Below are 17,904 nucleotides of genomic sequence, written 5' to 3'. Positions count from 1 at the left end.
GGTTGCCGGTTCAATTCCCAGTCCGGGCACATGCCTGGGATGCAGGCCAGGTCCCCAGTAGGGGGCACACGAGAGGCCACCACACACTGACGTTTCTCTCCCTCTCTTTCTCCCTCCCTCCCCCTCTCTAAAATTAATAGATAAAATCCGAAAAGAGAAAAGAACAGACCCTAGAAAGTGTGCTCCCACAACAGCGGGAGGAAAAGCAGTGCCCGCGGTCAAGGTCGTGGACGTGTCTGCTCACTGGAATGCGTCATTGTTATTTCTCGAGCTGGCCTTCACTGCACCGTCAGCTCTGACTGATGTCAAAGGAGGATTTTTTAAAAATCCTTTTCTACCAGGGCACATTCATGGGTATTTTAAGGTCAAGATTATCATCGAACCAATAAATTCATTTCAACAATTAGTATTTTGTCAGGAAGAAGTGAAAATTCTGAACAAAGGGAATTAAATTATGTTCAGTTGGAAAATGTAACAAGAAAGGAAAGCAGGAAGGTAGGAGGGAAGGAAGGAGGGAAGGAAGGAAGGAAGGGAGGGAGGGAGGGAGGGAGGGAGGGAGGGAGGAAGGAAGGAAGGAAGGAAGGAAGGAAGGAAGGAAGGAAGGAAGGAAGGAAGGAAGGAAGGAAGGAAGGAATGGAGGAAGGGAGGGAGGGAAGGAGGGAGGGAAGGGAGGGAGGGAAGGAGGGAGGGAGGAGGTTAACTCCAGGTGTCTACCGGGCTGGATCTCGGGCACCAGCCTCGGCCTGGGCACCGCCTCTGGGTGTGTCTGGGACCGGGTCCGGCAGAGATGAGCGTTTGAATCGAGGAGCGAGGCTCGGCGACGGCCCTCTGCTGCCTGGACACGGCCCTCTGCTGCCTGGACGCAGCCCGCAGTTCGAGGAGCCGGCCCTCCTCACCTCCCGGGAGTTCCCTGCCTCCTCTCTGATCAGCGGCGCCGCCTGGTGGTCGGGGACGGGTGTGCCTCCGGCCCGCAGGGCTGCAGCCAGGAGAGGCCAGGGGGTGTGGGCGGGCCGTCTACCCTGCCAGCGCCTCGCTCTACCGGGGCGGCGTAGACCTGAATCAAGACAGGCAGAACGTTGGTGCACCGGAGGCAGAGGTCCCAGAATTCACTGTATTTGAACTTCTGAGCTCCCAAAGGCTAAATTCTAGGGCTCCTCTGGGCGATTCCTCTTGCCAGTGTCTTGGCCCCCAGAGAAGCCAGTGTGTGACTTGGAGGCAGGCCCTGGGGGAACCTGGGAGCCCTCCTTACGCCGCCTCAGCCCAGGGCTGGCTCCACCGCGGGCCCATTTCCCAGCAGCTCCATCTGTCTGGCCCCGGGGACCTCGGCCGGACAGACAGCCGGACAGACAGCCTCGGCCATTTGTGCCCGTGCGGCTGGCTGGCAGGCTCTTGGGCCTGGACAAACACTGCGCTGGGGGGACACTGAGTCGAGGGGCTCCCTTGGTTTCATTTCCTGGCTGTGCGTGTGCAGGGAAAGGCTGCAGCTCAGGGCCAGCGTCCCTCCGCTTCTGCACCAGACACTGAACCTGAGCCCAGGATTGGCTGCTCTCCTGGCAGCACCAAACACTGTCTGCACGTGAGCCCAGGGTGCCGCAGGCTTCTGTGTTGGTATTATTAACTTTTTACATATTTAAGGCGAAAGAAAAAAATAGCGATTTTCCTTTCTAGCCATTGTCCTTTCTAGCCTTATTCTGCACCTGGCTTCTGAGGGGCCTGGTGTCTGCTGTCCTGTCTTTCCAGCCCCAGCTCTGGCCTTGAAGCACTGTTTGTGTTGGAGTTGGGTCAAGAAGGGGCAGACGAGCGGGTCAGGCACAGCCCCCTGGCCATTCTCCAGCCAATGGCTCTGCTCTGTGGGCAGCTCCAGGCCTGGGGACGAGCAGACAGGCTTGGGTGACTTCACAGAAATCAGGGGCCAGCCTCCCCCAGGGACACCCAGTAGCTCCGGCCGCACGGCCTCCCGGGGCCACCGACATGGTCGACGGCACCAACACCTCGGCCCCGAACTACAGCTACGAGTACTACCTGGGCTACCTGGACCCTGACCCCGTGGACGAGAGGAAGCTGGGAGCCCACAAACGTGAGTCCCAACCAGCCGGCCGGTCAGCCAGGCAGTGGCTGTCAGGCGCAAGGGACTCCCCCCACCCTCCCTGTCCCCTTGTTCGCTCAGCCGTGTTGTGGGCCAGCGGAGCCTGACCCTGCTCTCAGAGATGCAAGTAAGGCCTGGCCGGGGCAGGGGGGACGGTAGAGACCTCTGTCATCTGCTGTAGGACGTCTGGGCTCACCGCCCGAGCACACGGGAGCCTCTGGGAGTAGCACGTGCCTTTCGGGCAGACAGCCGTCTGGACAGAACTGTCTTCGTCTGGCGCTCCAGGGAGTGAGGCGGATGTCTCCCCAGGGAGATCCCGGCTTTTCTGTCGTCGGCGGCGCGGATTGGGGAGGGCGTTATTTTCTCCGTCCCCAACACGGGTGACTTCGTAATTTCTATTAAAATCCCCACCGGGGTTCATGACCTTCCTGGCCCCGGGGAGGACGGCCAGCGCGAGCTGACGCCTTTTGCTCATCTGCCTGCCAGGCTCCCTCTCTTGGGTAACTCGGTCCTTTGTCAACAGTCTTCTCTGACTATTGCAGCTGCTCAGTCAAGGTAGCTGACGTGACATCGTGAGGAAACTAATGAGCTTGAGAAACAGGACAAAAAGCCTGGGCACTGGGGCCAGGCCCCGCCCTCCCCGGGTCGCGGGGCCCCTGGGTGTTTCTGTCGAAGGCGAATGCAGTCGCCGAAGGAGCAGGAGGCTTTCCCCGCGGCAGGAAAGGCGGTCTGGTGCCATTTGGACGGACGCCCCTGGTTGACGAGGGCAGCAGAGCCCCCAGGGAGGACCCGTGGGGTCATCCAGGCTGTCCGTGGGAAGCGTTGCTGTCCCCGTGCCACTCGTAACCTCCAGAGGTCACACGCAGGCGCGCGGCCCGTCCGCTGAGGACTTGCTGCGCCCCAGCACCTCCCAGAGCTTTTGGGAAGTTCAGCAGGTTGGGGTGCATTTTCAGATTCGAGGGGTAAATAATCAGAGACCTGAGCCGCAGGTTTTGAACAGGCGGCCTGTGATTAGGGAGGTGAACTGTAAGGAAGAGAGTGGCAGAAACAGGTGCCTACGTGTGTCTGCTGTCCAAGTTCGGGGCCCCAGGACGCACACCGACGCAGGCGAGACTCCGACCTGCGTGCAGGGCAGCCTCTGTCCAGTTAACACGCGTGCAGTTCTGCGTCTGCTCCACACACTCACGCCTGCCCCTGCACCCGACATCCAGCTCCGCCCCCACCCCTCTCCCGGCCCCAAAGCTTGTCCCACTGCTTTGGGTCGGGTCTTAGAAACCCGTGCTCTCGACCTTTGGCCCCCCCACCCCCGACCCACAAACAACTTCCATTTCCGGGAAAAGTGGCTGGTGTTCTCTCCGCCAGGGTTGGTTTGCGAAGACTTGCGCATTGAGCCAGAGTTAGGGGTTTACAGCCTGGTGACCACAGGAATGAGGTCATCAGATAAGACACCACTCCCCATTCTCCCAAACCCAAGGAGACCACATCAGCGAGGACGCTTGCCAGAGAGGCCAGCCACCCCCACCCCCAAAATCCTAGATGTTGGGGGCTTTTGACACCCACGGGAAGCGGCCGGCCTTCGTCCCCCCATGAAGAGTAGACATTCGTGGTATTTTAACAGAGATGGTCCAAGTCACACGTTTCAAGGGCTGGAGGAAATGCCTCTCTTCCCCGCCTGCATCCAGACAACCAGAAGCACAGAATCTGTCACGTGAAGGCGCTCCCCTGTCGTAACGCAACCCCAGACAAGTGAAGGAAGTGCTGCCGAGAAATCCACCGTAAAACAGCCGCCGGTTCCAAAAGCGCCTCAGTGTCTTCGGAAGATCATTTCAGATCAATGGCCGAGGGCGGGGGCTCCCACTGCACAGCCAGACCCGCAGGCGGACACGGGTGCCCCCCGGCTCCTTCGCTCCTCTTTCTGTCCCGGGTGCCCCAGCCTCCAGGCCTCCGCGGTTTAATTTCTACGTTCCCGGGCAAATGGTGTGCGGTTGGGCGGGTCCTGTCTGGCGTCACCTCACTGAGGCGGAGAGGGAGAGTGTGCCGCACACGTCTCGTCCCCGTGCACAGGTTGGCCCCAGCCGGCCTCGTCATGGAGCCTCGCTTGGTTCTTCCATGAGCTGTGGGTCCTGAAGAACTGGTTGTGGCCCATACCGGCCTCCACGGGCGCCCTGCTGTGGCAGCTTCAGTAGGAAGGCAGTCTGTCTGTCTGCCGCTCCAAGAGCTGCTGGAGGAAGTACGCAAACATACTCCTGGGTGATCATTTGTGAGCATGGCGCAGGGACGTTGGTGGAAAGATGGAGCAGAGGGCCTGCTGACCTGCCTTCCTGGCTCAGAGTGACCCGTTCAGGTCACGCCCTTCCCCATGACCTCCACTCTTCGGCATGGGTGGGGCCCTCGGGCCAGAGCGGGGAAGGTGACTTTAAGCTGCATGAGGACGTTTACCTGGAACAAACTTCCCACCCAGGAGGCCCCCACGGAGGTGTTCCACTCGGATGCTCAAAAACCTGGGATTCTTCTCTCGGAACCGATGTTGCCGGCCACAGCACATACTATGAAACGTTCGTGGTGATGTTTCTTTTGTGTATTACGTGGCTCTTTTGAGGGTCAATTCGCTTTAGGGAAATAGTTAAGAATCATGAAGAAACCAACTGGGTGAATGAAATTTGTCACCCAATATTCATCGGGTGTCAGAAACAAACTATGACCTCATAAAGTAGCAATGTTGGCGTGTGTCCTTGAAGGCCATTTCGACAGAAGAATTATAAATGTTCATGAGTGTTTGATCAATATATGTATTTTAGGAGCATTGATATGATCCTATGGTAGAGAGAGGATGATTATTCTGAAGGTCAGTGTCCATCTGGATTTGTAGGATTTGGCACATTCATTTAGAAAGTCGGCTTCTTCTTGCTGATTCAGTGAGGAGAGCTGGCCACAATGAACAGAGACCCCAAGGAAACAGAGTCGGTTTCTCTCGTCTGCAGGGCAGGTACGGGCTGGCTCCACGGCACACTCAGGAGCAAGCCTCACTTGGCTCACTGCTCTGCCATCCCTCAGACGTGTCCCTCTCCTCACGTTCCAAGCCACGTTCTAGCACCACATCCACGTTCTGGGCAGAAAATGTGGTGAGAGAATAAGAAGGGACACAGGTAGTACAAGTCTAGCAATCTCTGCAGGAAGACTCCAAAAAACTGTCCAGTAACAGTTCCACTCACATCTCATTGGCCAGGACCTGGTCACATGGCCATATCTAGCTGCAAGGGAGGAGGGAAATGGCGGTCTTTGCCCCGGGCAGCCATGTGCCCGGCCACAGGCAGAGGCTCTGTTACCAGACAAGTGCTTGACAGCAGACCTTGGGATTGACAGCTAGCAATCTATGGCACAATTACTGTACTTAACAGTTTTAGTGAGACTGAAGGACACCGTGATAAACCCTCTTAGCAGAAATATCATTCTATTTATAGACCACTTCACAACCATCAAACAAGGAACTAGGCCATGTGTGTTATATATACATATCTTATTTAACTGTGTAACAGTCTGTATAACACATGCTATCATCCCCATTTAACAGATGAGGAAACAGGAAATGGTGGAGTCAGAATTCAAACTCAAAACCACCCGCCACTGGAGCCTCAGGCCTTAACCCCAAGTTAGTTCCCAGGGAGGGGAAATCTTGGACTTAAGTTTCCACTAGGGCCTGGGGTTCAAATGTGAGTAGCATTTGGAGGAACGTCAAAATGGAGCCTTAGCACTTTTCGCTGAACAAAACTGAGGTGCCTACTGAATAGGAAGTATTTTAATTGAATTAACTTGCTAACTCCAAGTTTGGAGAGGAAATTCCCCATTGGGACTCGCAACCCAACCATGCCATCCAGAACCTTCTCTTGCCAATCCACTGTGCTGGCCTCCTTCCCCGAATCCCCCAGCAGGGCTCAGGTAGGAAGGAGGGAAGGGAGGGAGCCCGAGAGGGGGAGGGGAGCAGGAGAAAGGGTGCGTCCCGGCTGGACCAGCCTCGCTGTCAGCCAGCCTGGTCCTCCTGGAAGCCAGCCCGGAGGTCTGACCCTCCCAGCGCTGGGAAGGGCGGCCTCGGACAAAATGTTCCCTGCGGGCCCTGAGGCTGACCCTCTGCAGGGGAGGACAGGGGCCCTCTTTCTTGGCTGCATTTTCCATCAGAACATGATAGAAGAGAACTGAGTACAGAAAACAGCTCCCGATCGCCCTTTCCCTCTGACAAAATTCGAATTTCACTCGGGCCTTGGACTGTGCTCTGTGACAGGTGCTGTCTCTGGTCCTGCCTGGTGTGTGGGGACAGTGACCCAGGGCAGGCGCAGGCGAGTGTGAGCTGGAGGGGGGGGAGGGAGACCAAGGGGGAGTCCTGGACCTCCCAGGTTTTGAAGCTGTTTCTTCAGCAGTCCCGGCAGAACTTGTCTAGGCGCTGAGGCCTGAAACCCTGCCTCGTCTTGATGACGAAGACAGGAGGAGCACCAGTGTCCCCCGAAACCCGGCCCGGCCCTACAGAATGTGGCCGTGCTCCCCCATTTCCTGGAGGCTCACCCTGGGGGCTGCACATGCACCGTGATGCTGGGAGGAGTGAGTGCCAGCCTGGAGAGGGGGGCGCAGGGAACGGCGGCCCGGCCGGGAAGGTCAGCGAGAGGGACGTCCCAGAACTTGCTCCCAGCACACGGTGCTGTCGGTCGGGCCCAGACAGACTCACAGGAAAGAAAGCCAGCGACGTCTTTGAAAAGCCTTGAACTCAGGACAGACTTCGCCACCCGCGTTCGCATTCCCCAGAGCCAGGAGGTCCCCTTGAACAGCTGTGTGTTCTTGGTGCCGCTGTGAGCTCCTCAGCCTGGGGACAGAGTGGAGTGGATGTGACAGCCAGCCCGGGTGCTGCCGGCCCCGGCCGCCAGGCCGCTGGTGCATCGGGAGGCAGTGGGGTGGTCTTCCCTCCTTCCCTGGGACCCTGCGTTGGACACTAACCGTTAGGGTCTGAGGTCGACTCTTACACGTCCTCAGTGAGTCCCTTCACCTGTCCTGGGTCACGGAGCGCACCCGTGACAGACACTCTTTACTCAGTCGCCACGGTTTGCCCCACAGGGACTCACAAATCTCCAACCTCCCACGCGTGCGGCCCTCGGCGCCTTCACCTGCTCACACTTCACGAGCCTCTTTGAGCAGCACAGATGTGAGGCCGGGCAGAGCCAGCACCAGCTGGCGGCACGCGGGGCTCACAGGGAGACGCTGGCAGGGGAGGGGGCTTCCGGGAGCTCAAGGGGGCTGGGTCAGCCTCTCTGACCCCAAAGGGCCGCTGGCATGGCCTGGTGTGGTAGGTGCCTAATGAACACCTGTCGGGGGCCACCCTCGGTCACATTTGTTGAGGCCCCGCGTACCCCAGTGGGCACATCTTGTCCTGGGCTCGTGAGCATGTCTGGGTTGAGACACATGCAGACACTACTGGCGACCTTGGTGCTCTGAGCCCATGGCCACTGTCACCCACCAAGGAACCTGCCAACTGCAACAGTCCCCTAGCAACTCATGGGCAATCCTGTATGGAGCCCGGAGAAAACCTGCCGGGTTCCTCCCCGGGCCCAGAAGATGCCGGGTGCTTCCTGGGCCTCCCCGCCCGGTCAGCCTCCGCCACAGAAACAGCCGTAGTGGCCACCGCAGCTGTGCGTCTCCCTGCTGCTGCGCCCTGAGGGACCAGCTCTGCTCCACCAGGGGGCGGGCCCTCTGCCCGTCCTGCTGCTCGCCCGAGGCCCCTGAGGCCCTGTCAGGGGAGGGGGCAGGGGTTGCCCTGCCTGGGAGCTGCCCCTGGCCCCTTCTTCTCCCCGCCAAGGAAAAAGGAGGGGAAACTGTCTTCACTCAGGGGCACCCCTGAGTTGTTTACTGCTTCCTCTCAACAGATGGCCACCCCAGACAAAGCCCCTTCCCCGGCCCCTATGTCCCAGCAGCCAGGGCCAGCAGCGGGCAGGAGGGCGGGATGCTGGGAGTCCCGGACACCCCGCAGTGCGGGCCCTCCCCCTTCATGAGGGGGCGGGGGGCCGGGGGTGCAGTCCTGCATTACTCACTAATGCCCCCCCCCCCCCCGCAGATGCCATCGCCATCGCCTTCTGGGTGGGCCTGGCGGCCTTCCTGCTGCTCCTGCTCCTCACCCTGCTGTGCGTGTCCTGGTCAGGCTCCCAGCCGGCGCGGTGAGCAAGGCGGGGTGGGCGGTTGGGTGGGCAGCTGGGGGGGCAAGGTCCAGACCCGCCGCGGTGTGTCCCTGGGCTGTGAAGAGGGACGTGCACCGACAGGGACGGGCCTAAGGACCCGGTGCCCAGGGAGGGGGCCAGACGCACGAGGCCTGGGATGCCGCTGAGGTGAACGGCCTGGGCAGGTGCGCCTGCAGGCAGGGGGAGGGGCCGGCTGCTGCTAATGGGGTCGCCCTGGTGGAATGAGGAAAGCATCCTAAAATGGGCAGCAGGGTCGGCCGCAGAGCTCTGGACGCGCTGGACGCACTGCTTTGCCTGCGAAGGGGTGAATTCACTGCCTGGGAACCACGCCCACCTACGCTGTGCACCACGACAGAGCCCAGATGACCTGTATGCCCGGGGTGGGGGACACTGGGCCGCCCCCCAGAAGGGGTCCCAAAGGGGTGCCTGCGACTGGCCACCAGTGCCCACTGCAGGCCTCAGGGCTTACCCTGCAGGTCATTCTAGGAGCTCCTGGGAGTAACGGGCCTGGCTCTTCCGGAATCCTCCTGTGCTGGCCCAGGGACCCCGACTCTGGCGTCCCCTTCCAGTCCCTGCGCGGCAGGTGGGACCAGGGCTGGATCCCATGGGCTGGGGGAGAGCTGGGGCCAGGCGGTGTGGGGGGACCTGAAGGAAGCTGGCCGATGGATGCCACAGGGCCCAGGGCGTCTCAGGCAGTGGGTGCAACGGGCCAGCACAGGAAGAAGGGCAGAGCTGTGCCAACAGGGGGCAGTGTGGGGAGCCCCGAAGCCCCTCTAGGATCCAGAGGGCAGCCCCGCATGGGTCACAGGGCCAGTTCCACGAGGACCTGGGATCTGAGCATGTGCAGACCTGCCTGCCCGCTGCCTGCCCTGCGCACAGCCCCTCACCGGGTTGCTTCTCCTGCCCTGGGACTGGTCACACGTGGGAGGCAGGGGCCCGAGGCTGAGCAATGGAAAAGTCCACCCTTCCTTCAGTTTTAGAACTCACGTTGTTGGCTTCAAGCAGGTTCTTACAGCCAAGAGATACTGGTGGGGGCGGGGGGTCAACCAACCAATGGAATCACCTGCAGCGAGTCCCGGGCCAGGACAGTCTGGAAGGACGGCCAGGCCCTCCAGAGGGAGGCTCTCTGTCCAGGGACATGCCGGCAGCCGCAGCTGCAGGGTGGCTGCGCCTCTCCGGCCCCTGCTCACCCCGACGGGCTGGGCTCGCCAGGGGCAGTGCTGTCTGCTGTCCAGGCCTCATGCCGCAGGTGGGAGGGTCTCAGGCAGCTCCGTGGGTCCCACGTAAGGTTCAGGGGGCGGAACCCCACGTGCTCTGACCAGCTGCTCCTTCCATGCCAGTGTCCTCGGAAAGAACAGCCCTGCCCTTAGGTCTCTCCTGGCCTTTTCGGTCCCACCCAGCACTTCCTCTTTTCTCCCTGTCTACACACAGAGGCCTCCATGAGCTGGGCTGGCACTCACGGGGTCTGTTGGCCACCAGTGCCAGGTGCTTTTGCTGCGAGGAGCCCTCCCTGTGGGCTCCTACAGGCAGGAAGGTGGGGCGCAAGGCCCCCAGTGGGAAGTGCTCCGGCCAACCTTGACACCTGCCCCGTCTCTGTCCTCTGTCCCCAGGAACCACGCCCGGCACCAGCCCACCTGCCCCTGGGGTCTCCGCCTGGACCTCCCCCTCCGCGTCCTGAGGCACCTGCTGCTCCACAGGGCCCCCCAGGGGACCCCGCCGGCACCGCCCAGATCCATCAAGGAGCCACAGCAGTCCAGGCGGGAGGGCCCCGCCCCCTCCATCCCCATTGCCCCCCAGGCCCACGCTGCTCTCCTGTGGGAACGGGCCCTCGGTGGGGACCCCATGGCATCAGCTGACGTCGGCCACAAGCCCAGCTGGCCACCCCCTGGAGATGGAACAGACGCCAGCAACCACGGCCACTGCTGAGTGGCCCATGACACGAACCAACCCAGGCACGTGTACCACCCAAAGCCACCGCAGGTCACGGGAAGGGCGACGAGTGAGAGCAGCCGGACGGGGGCACGCACACGGGAGCCGCATGGCCGAGGCCGGCGCAGCCCACCCAGCGGTGGGACTTTCGGTGTGCTCCCCGCCCACTCGCTGCCTGGGGTCATGTGGGGGAGGGGAGAGAAGCGATACTCGTAAATAAAGATTCAAGCAACCCCACTGGTCTTCACCAGCGTGTGTCCGCCCACACTCATCGCTGCGACAGGGTGCTGGCCTGGGCTCCGCCGGCCGATGTGCCGTTCGTAGGAGGCCCGGGCCGAGGGGGGCCTGGCCAGCCTGGGGGCGGGGGTCAGAAGGGACGCCGAGGGGACACGGAGCTCCTGCGAGCAGAAAGGGCGCGAGAGAGGGACACGCACCCTTTCTGACCAGAACCTACACGCAGGACCCCGGCTTCGCAACATTCTCAGGGCAACTGTGGTGGGTGTTTGGGGGACAGGACGGGGGAGGTGACCGCTGCCTGCTGACGGGCAGTGAGCCCTACTTGTGGCCAAGGGGACCAGCTGCGGACAAGCAGCGCTCCAGGTGTGGCTGGAAATCTCGAGACAGGGTGAGCGCTGGGTCTGACGAGCTGGGGCCACAACCAGGCCGCTCTCAGCGGCGAGCCCGTCCGGGAGCAGACAGCCGCTCCCGGGGCCAGGCGGGGACGCAGCTGTGGCTGCGGGCCCGGGAGCCCCGTGGCACGTGCGTTGGGGCGCGATGTGGGTGCACCCCCCCACAGCAATGGGCTGCACTTCTGCCCGTGGAACATGCAGCATGTCACATCCCACATTCGTCAGCCGGGCCACTTGTCACCTAGCGACCGTGGGCGTGGAGTCCTGGCCACTAGAATGCAGGTCTCTGTGGAATGGCCCGTGAGCACCAATTAAGCAAAACACGAAAACTTGACAAAAATAGACATTTATTATCAGGTTTTAAAATCCCCTTTGGGACCCAACCTTAGAGGAGGCAGCCTGGCTGCCCCAAGCAGAGGTCGAGTCAGTGCCACCCCCAAGGGCGTGACAGAGCAGCCTGTCACCTAAGGAGACGGCTGGGAACCTCGGCAGTGGTCTGTTTAAGACTCACACAAAGCTTCATCACGGCTCCTGATGGACCAACGCGCCGGAGCGACCCCAGCCACACTCCCCTCGGACGTGTGTGGACGTCATCGAGGCGATGTCAGGGCTGGGGCCCCGCCCAGTTCACTGCGGCCATTTCCTCTGAGGAATAACCAGCCGCCAAGAGGAGGCCCCACTGATCCCCAAAGGCCCCTGGCCACCGGGAGGCTGACCACACACACGGTCCCTTGAGTGCACTCACTGGTGGAATAAATAAAGCTGACTTCTGTCAGGAAACTGAGTCAATGTACAAGCTTGTCACTGGCGTGCCTTCCATGGAAAACGACCTGAACTTCTAGAACCCGGCCGGCAGGGCGTTCTGCGTTGGCGTCAAGGTGGTGATGTCCTTGCAGAGCCTGACAACGGCCTCCTGGTCACCGCTTGGCGTGTCCCCCGTGGCATCACAGACCATCAGGGCATGGGCGGCGAGGGTGCCCGGCTGCGGGGCCCCCAGCCAGACGTCCTTGATGTACAGCGACAGCAGGAAAGCCGCAGAGGCTGAGGAAAGAGGACAGCGGGGTCGTCTGGGGCAGACGCATTCGGCTGGCGAGCAGTCACCTGCCTCACACATTGTGTGGGGGACACGTGTTGCTAAGCACCCCATGAACCATGTGCACACGTGGGGCCACCGAGGTGAGCAAGCAGGTAAAGAGATTGGTTTCGCCACTGCTCAACTTTTGGGCGAATCATCTGTCCACTGAAACAATGTATCTTTTTACCTGATGGACGTAGACAAAGACGCTACGAGGCACGTCTCCTCTCGGCCTGCCCACCCGTGCCGGGAGCCACACGGAGGCTCAAGGAGAGTGTCTCGGAGCCCCCAGCCACCCCTGCTGCGGGGCTCGGCGCGGAGAGGGCACCCTCCAGGCGGAGACTCCCCTCCCTGCCTGCTGCCTGCAGAGAGGCAGTCACTCGGCTACCAGCCGCCCACCGCTCTCCCCTGCTGCCTGCGTCCCCGGGAGAGGGACCGGCCCCCAGAGGGAGGAAGCCCCCGGCAGGTGGCCACAGCGTCCCCCGGGCCCTTGTTCAGGCTGCCAAGCCTTTGCTGCTCGTGTGTGCCCGCACCCAAGCCCGGGTCAGGCCCCTGCTGACCGCCGAGCACCCAGAGTGCATCTGCGCCGTGTGCACACGCGTGCATGCCTGTATACCTGTGTGTCTGTGCAACAGAAACGGTAGACACTGGGGAGAGCCCTGGCCTGCGGGGAGGGACGGTCCCCGCGGGACACGAGGCTCCGGTCCTCCTCAGCTGTGAGATGCCGTCACTGAAGGCCGCGCCCGCTGCAAAGGCCTGGCGCTGCCCCTCACCCTCAGGGCCCGGTGGCGACTGTCCTCACTCCCCGGGGCTGTGTCGAGGGCCACCCCACCCCCGCCCGTCGGGCCTGCCGGCAGGTTACCTCGTGTGGCTTCCTCCTCGCTGTCCAGAGAAGACAGGCGGAGGGTCTCGACCTCCGGGGGCAGGGGTGTCCCCTCGGGGCTCAGGGCCGCCACCAGCTGCAGCATGACCGTGTTGAGCTGGCAGGCCACACTCTGCTCGGGGTCGCCCAGCCCATCCGCGCCCCAGAGCCGGCTGTACAGCTGGAATATGCTGCTCTTGACCGCACTGTCCTTGAGCAGGTCGGCCACGAGCGGCGGCTGCGGCACAACGTAGCTCTGAAGCCAGCGGAAGAGCCCGGCAGCCTCGGCCCTGCTGAGCGGGTGCTCAGCCGCGGACCGCAGCACCCAGCTGACCACCAGGGAGGCGATGGCGTACGCAGGGCCCGGGGCATGGCTCTGCGGGGAGGTCTGGTCCCCGGGGTCCTGAGTGGCACCAGGACTGGGGAACACTGGCCCCCAGTGGGTCAGAATGGACCTCAGGAAACCCCGGCACGTCTCCAGGCTGGACGCCTGCAGCTCGGGGGCGGCTGCCTCCACCGGCTCCTCCGCCTCCCCAGGCCTCCTCTTCCAGCCCCGAGGGCCTCTGGCTCGGGCTGGCACGGCAGGCTTGTTCTTGTCCTTGAGCATCTCTGTTACAGAGAGAAGACAGGGTGAGGCTGGGGCCCCTCAGACGGGTGGTGGGCGTGTGGTGGGGGGACGAAGGGGCACCCACAGGTGCTGAGGGGGTCGGCTCTGCCCTGCAGGACACACTGCCCCGCCCGGTGCACAGCGGGTGTGTGGTGTCAGGCTGGGGTGGCGTCACTGCCGGGACAGGCCACCTCTCAGCCTCATCTGCTATGGGAGTGCTGTCCAGAGAGGGAAGAGCGCGGGATGCTCTGGGGGACGGGCGGAATGGGGACACGAGACCGGAGCTCGGGCCCTGCACGCACTCAGCAGCTCCCTGGCGTGGGATTTCTCCGCGGCGGCTCTCAGGGCCTCCTGGAGCGCAACGTCCCTCCCGAGGAGGCTCCACTTGTGCAGGAGGACGAGGGCGTCCTTGGTGGACAGCACCGCCTCGTTCACGGTGAAGCGGCCCATGTCCTTGAAAGCCTGCATGACGGTGGCCCGGTACCTCAGCACGGAGTCCAGCGCCCGGAAGAAGCTGGCCAGCTGGGTGGGGGCCAGGCCGGGCCTGTTGGGAGAAAGGCACCGGCTGAGCAGCGCTGCACCTGGCCCTGCAGCCCCCCACGGGGACGGCGGGGGTGGGAGTGAGCGCCCCGGAGCGGGGGCGAGCACAGGCCACCCACGGGCTGGCCCTGCACTGCAGACACGAGCGTGGGCCCGGCACCTGGGACAGCAGGTGGCAATGCTCGGGAGACCTGGAGGGGATCGGGTTTGACTCCACTCTGCAGGACAGACGGACGGTTGGGGCAGAGAGCCTGAGGGCTGGGTGCCAGCCACCAAACAGACGCGCCTGAGCCCACCCGTCTCACCCCCTCGGACTGAGTGGGAGGCTCCGGGGAGCCTGGGATGGCAGGGCCCACAGCTGGGCCTGACGCCAGCCACTGGGGGCACCATCCCTGCGACGTGCGAGGACTCAGCTCCATCTGCTCCCTGAAACCTGTGACCACCGTCAGAGCAGCAGCTGGTCCTTGGAGACCACGTGCCCCTGTCAGCCCCCACAGCACCCACCGACAACTTCAGAGGCAAGACCCCGCCGGCTTTCACTGGGGCCACACCCACTCAGAGATGCCGTCTGCCTTTGGCCAGTCCCCTGGGTCCGGCCAGCAGATCAGAAGTGGGAGGGACACAGAGGAGCCCGAGGGGAACGGGGCCCGCCTGGGGACACCGAGAGCATCCCAAGGGCTCGGGGGACAATGCTCAGGTTCTCAGGAAAATTCACGGACAAGGAGCCTGAGCAGGCGGGGACGTGTGGAAAGCAGAACACCAGTGAGGGCCGGCACAACCCGGTTTGGGTCTTCAGGCCTGGACCGGAGCCCGAGGAAGGGGACGTGGGAAAGAGAGAAAGCAGCTAGAACGGGGCTTCCCGATGCCACCCACAGCTGGCTGCAGCTGCGGCCCAGAGCCCACCTGCAGGGACCAGACCCGACCGGGGGGACCGGTGGGAGGCGACGACCCCCAGACCGCGCCCGGGTCCACTGGGGAGGGGCCTACCTCAAGTGCTTCATGAGTGCGGTGAGGACGTAGAGGAACTCGTTGACCAGGTGCAGGGCCAGCAGCTTCGGGGGCTCCTGGGACGTGGGTGGGCCCGGTGGCTGGCTGCCCGGCTCTGTCCCTTTGTCCCCCAGGTTGGTCACCCACAGGGTGTGCAGCAGGCTGATGATGTTGGAGAGCAGCTGGGTCTCCAGGAACCTGTGACCAAACGCAGAATTGCTCCGTCACGTCCCCTCCTCCCCTGCCTGTCAGGGGGGCTGACGGGATCCATGGGCTGGGGGGGCTGGGCAGGCGGCAGCCCCAAGTGGGGGTGCATGGGGGCTGCCGCAGGCCCGATCCCCCCCAGCGCGGCTCGACTCTCCTTTCCAGCCGGACAGGCGGCCGGAGCCCCAACATCGCTTTGTGGGAGCGACTGGGCTCCCAAAACGTGCAGCCCACAGCCAGTGGTGCTTGCACAAGTCGGACACAGCCTGGAAGCCCGTGGCCAGGGATGATTCTAGATTTGGGACACTTCCTGTTACGGGCCCGGCTGCCCTGCTTGTCTCAGCAGTTAGAGGTCTGGGAGGAAGCTCCCTCCCAGCAGGTGGTATCCGCAGCAGGAGCCTGCATCCTCCAGAGTCTCAGGTCTGGGGGGGGGACTGCTAGGACCCAGAACAGGTCACAGTATGGGCTGAGCCTGCCGCCATTCGTATGTGGCAGTCCTGACGCCCAACGTGCTGTAGGGGGTCAGGGGCCCTGTGGGTGCAGATTAGCACTCTGGTGAGAAGAGGGGGCAACGCAAGCGTTCCCCCTCCTTCTGTCCCCAGCCTGAGGACACAGCGAGAAGGAGGGCCTATAAGCCCAGGACGGAGGTCTCACCAGAACCCACCCATGGGGGGCCCCAACCTTGCTCCAGCCCCAGAACTGTGAGGGTTGAACCCCTGTGGCGAGAGCCCCCCAGTGTGTGGCAAGCCGTCACGGGCCTGGGCACTCAGACACACACCCGCTCACGCACCCTGACCCCGGGTAGGGGAGGCAGTGGCCGCTAGCCACTGTCACTCGAGGGACAGCCAGAGGGGTGACCACCAAACGCAAACTGCCCGTCACCCCACTTGACAGACACACAGGGATCCGAAGTGAGCGGACGCCGCGTCGGCGCCCCAAGCCGGCACCCGGCTGACGTCAGCGCGAGAGGACGCTGCCTCGGTGCGTGTGCTCTGCGGGGCACTTCAGCGGCGAGAAGATGGCCGCGCACCCCTGCTGCCCGCGCGGGCAGGCCCCCGGCTCACCGGCTGCTCTCCAGGGTGTGCAGGGCCCAGGTGAGGAGGCTGTAGTCTCGCAGCAGTTCGTAGGCAGACCTGGCGTCGCGGGCGGCACTCTGGAGAATTTCCAGAACCCAGTTCTGAAAACCCAGAACACAGTCACTCCTCAGAGGGAAGCCCTGACGCGGTCCCCCAGGAGCCACCTGAAAACGCGGGCACATCACAGGCTCCGTCTGCAGGAGCGATGGCCCCACGGAACGCACCCCTCCCCGCGGGCCACAGCTAGGGCACACGCCCCCTGCCCGCACACTGCGGGCACCACTCCTGCTGACCCACAAGGGACCCCCGTGAGCAAAGGTGCAGCCGAGCTGGGTGTGAAAGTCTGCACCCGCTTCCTGCCCAGCCACAGACGGCGGTGGCCCCTTCCGTCCCCACGACCTGGGGGCATCCGACAGAAACCGACCACGCTGACCAGGCCACAGTGACCCGAACCCCAGAGGGTCCACCTCGTCCCTCCTTCCAGCCGCCCACTGGAGCTCCTGGTCGGGGACCGTGGCCGAGCGGAGCCCGCCAGCCCTGCTGCATCGCTCCGGCAGCCGCACCTCCGACTGCCATTTCCCAGCGGGTTCTGAGGGCCCGCAGCTCTGGGCAGCGCATGGAATCCGGTCCTGCAGCGCAAGACCGGTGGTCTTGGCCGAGCACCCCGGTTGTTTGTGGGCAGCTGTGTCTCCAGGGTCAACCAGCTCCAAGGCTCACAGCTCTGACTGGCGTGAAGGTTGATGCCGTGCCCGCCCTGCATGTGGCCCACGGCACACGTGCACTTGGGAGTCAGGCCGACGTCGGCCGTGCCCGGTCTGGGTGAGAATTCACGCGAACTCGACTTCCAAGCAGAACCTCAAGGAAGAGCCTAGACCTTCCCGCCCCACACGGACCTGCGGGCCGTGCCTACCTGCGCCGCCTGATCGCACAGTGGGCTGTGGAAGAAGGACAGGAGGACGTGGAACACGCCGCGCCGGGCGCAGAGCAGGAAGCAGTGCCTGTCGCGGATCCCCTGCCGCAGAAGCCCGAGCAGCCACTTCCGCTCGGTGCTGTGCTGCAACCCAGACAAACGCACACTGTTGTTCTCACCCTGTGGGGACACCGCCGCCCGCTGCAGGGCCGCCCCGACCGACCCCCTCCTGCTTGGCACTGAGCATGCCCGCTGCTGCCCTCCATGGGCTTCTAGTCAGGGACGGAGGGCCAGGTCGGGGTGACACTGAGCACGGCTCCGTGGGCTGCGTCAACACTGAACTGGGCTCGGCAGGTGCTGCCACGCACAGTCGGCCTCTACCCGGCGGCCGGCGAAGGAGACCCACGGCGACGTGCACACCACAGAGCCACACGGGAGGGCGCTCAGGGCTGCGAAGCTGCCCATGGCTCCTCCCCGCACCCAGCCCGCCGAAGCCGTGCTCCCGACCCCTCGCCGCCACGCCGCTGGGTCTGTGTGCCACAGCCGGCCCAGTGCCGAGGGGCAGAGCCTGAGCGGTGGTGGCTGGGAAGCCGGTGCGGGAAGCCTCTGGGGCCTGCGGCTGGGGGCTCACCTGGAAATCGGAGCTGTAGAAGAACTGGTAGAAGCCAGGGACTTTGTTCATGTTCAAGTGCTCATGCGACAGCAGGAACTTGTTGATCTTCAGGTACATGTGGTCCTCTGAGCACACGGACAGAGGGTCATGGGCAGAAGGTCAGCATGCACAGCA

General features: G+C 63.2%; 2 protein-coding genes across 16 annotated transcripts in view; one reads left to right on the top strand and one right to left on the bottom strand.

Annotated features, from left to right (window-relative positions):
* Positions 1-1,868: 1,868 nt before the first annotated feature.
* MRAP (melanocortin 2 receptor accessory protein) lies at positions 1,869-10,464 on the top strand. Its single transcript, XM_037161478.2, has 3 exons — positions 1,869-2,077; positions 8,178-8,277; positions 9,909-10,464. The coding sequence occupies exons 1-3, from the start codon at positions 1,972-1,974 to the stop codon at positions 10,222-10,224; spliced, it is 522 nt and encodes a 173-aa protein (XP_037017373.2). The 5' UTR covers positions 1,869-1,971; the 3' UTR covers positions 10,225-10,464.
* Positions 10,465-11,183: 719 nt separating this feature from the next.
* URB1 (URB1 ribosome biogenesis homolog) overlaps positions 11,184-17,904 on the bottom strand; it is a 61,015-nt gene continuing 54,294 nt past the window's right edge. For all 15 annotated transcript variants that reach the window (XM_053657966.1, XM_053657967.1, XM_053657970.1 and 12 more), the window contains 7 exons: positions 17,749-17,855; positions 17,118-17,261; positions 16,196-16,308; positions 14,928-15,125; positions 13,703-13,944; positions 12,794-13,402; positions 11,184-11,897 (listed from right to left, as the gene is read on the bottom strand). In XM_053657966.1, coding sequence (XP_053513941.1) covers positions 11,695-11,897; positions 12,794-13,402; positions 13,703-13,944; positions 14,928-15,125; positions 16,196-16,308; positions 17,118-17,261; positions 17,749-17,855 — 1,616 coding nt within the window. In that variant the 3' untranslated portion in view covers positions 11,184-11,694. The remainder of the gene's footprint in view (positions 11,898-12,793; positions 13,403-13,702; positions 13,945-14,927; positions 15,126-16,195; positions 16,309-17,117; positions 17,262-17,748; positions 17,856-17,904) is intronic.

This window comes from Artibeus jamaicensis, unplaced genomic scaffold, assembly GCF_021234435.1.
Source record: "Artibeus jamaicensis isolate MK-2021 breed Jamaican fruit bat unplaced genomic scaffold, CSHL_Jam_final scaffold_474, whole genome shotgun sequence".
NCBI classification, from domain to species: Eukaryota; Metazoa; Chordata; class Mammalia; order Chiroptera; family Phyllostomidae; genus Artibeus; species Artibeus jamaicensis.
Note: the sequence above shows the minus strand (reverse complement) of the source record. Positions and strands in the feature narration are given on the sequence as shown.

Excerpts from the sequence above, each read along its gene's own strand:
- MRAP (XM_037161478.2), top strand. The coding sequence starts at position 1,972 with ATGGTCGACGGCACCAACACCTCGGCCCCGAACTACAGCTACGAGTAC. Across the intron at positions 2,078-8,177 it reads GAAGCTGGGAGCCCACAAAC|ATGCCATCGCCATCGCCTTC; the intron begins GTGAGTCCCAAC and ends CCCCCCCCGCAG. Across the intron at positions 8,278-9,908 it reads TCAGGCTCCCAGCCGGCGCG|GAACCACGCCCGGCACCAGC; the intron begins GTGAGCAAGGCG and ends CTCTGTCCCCAG.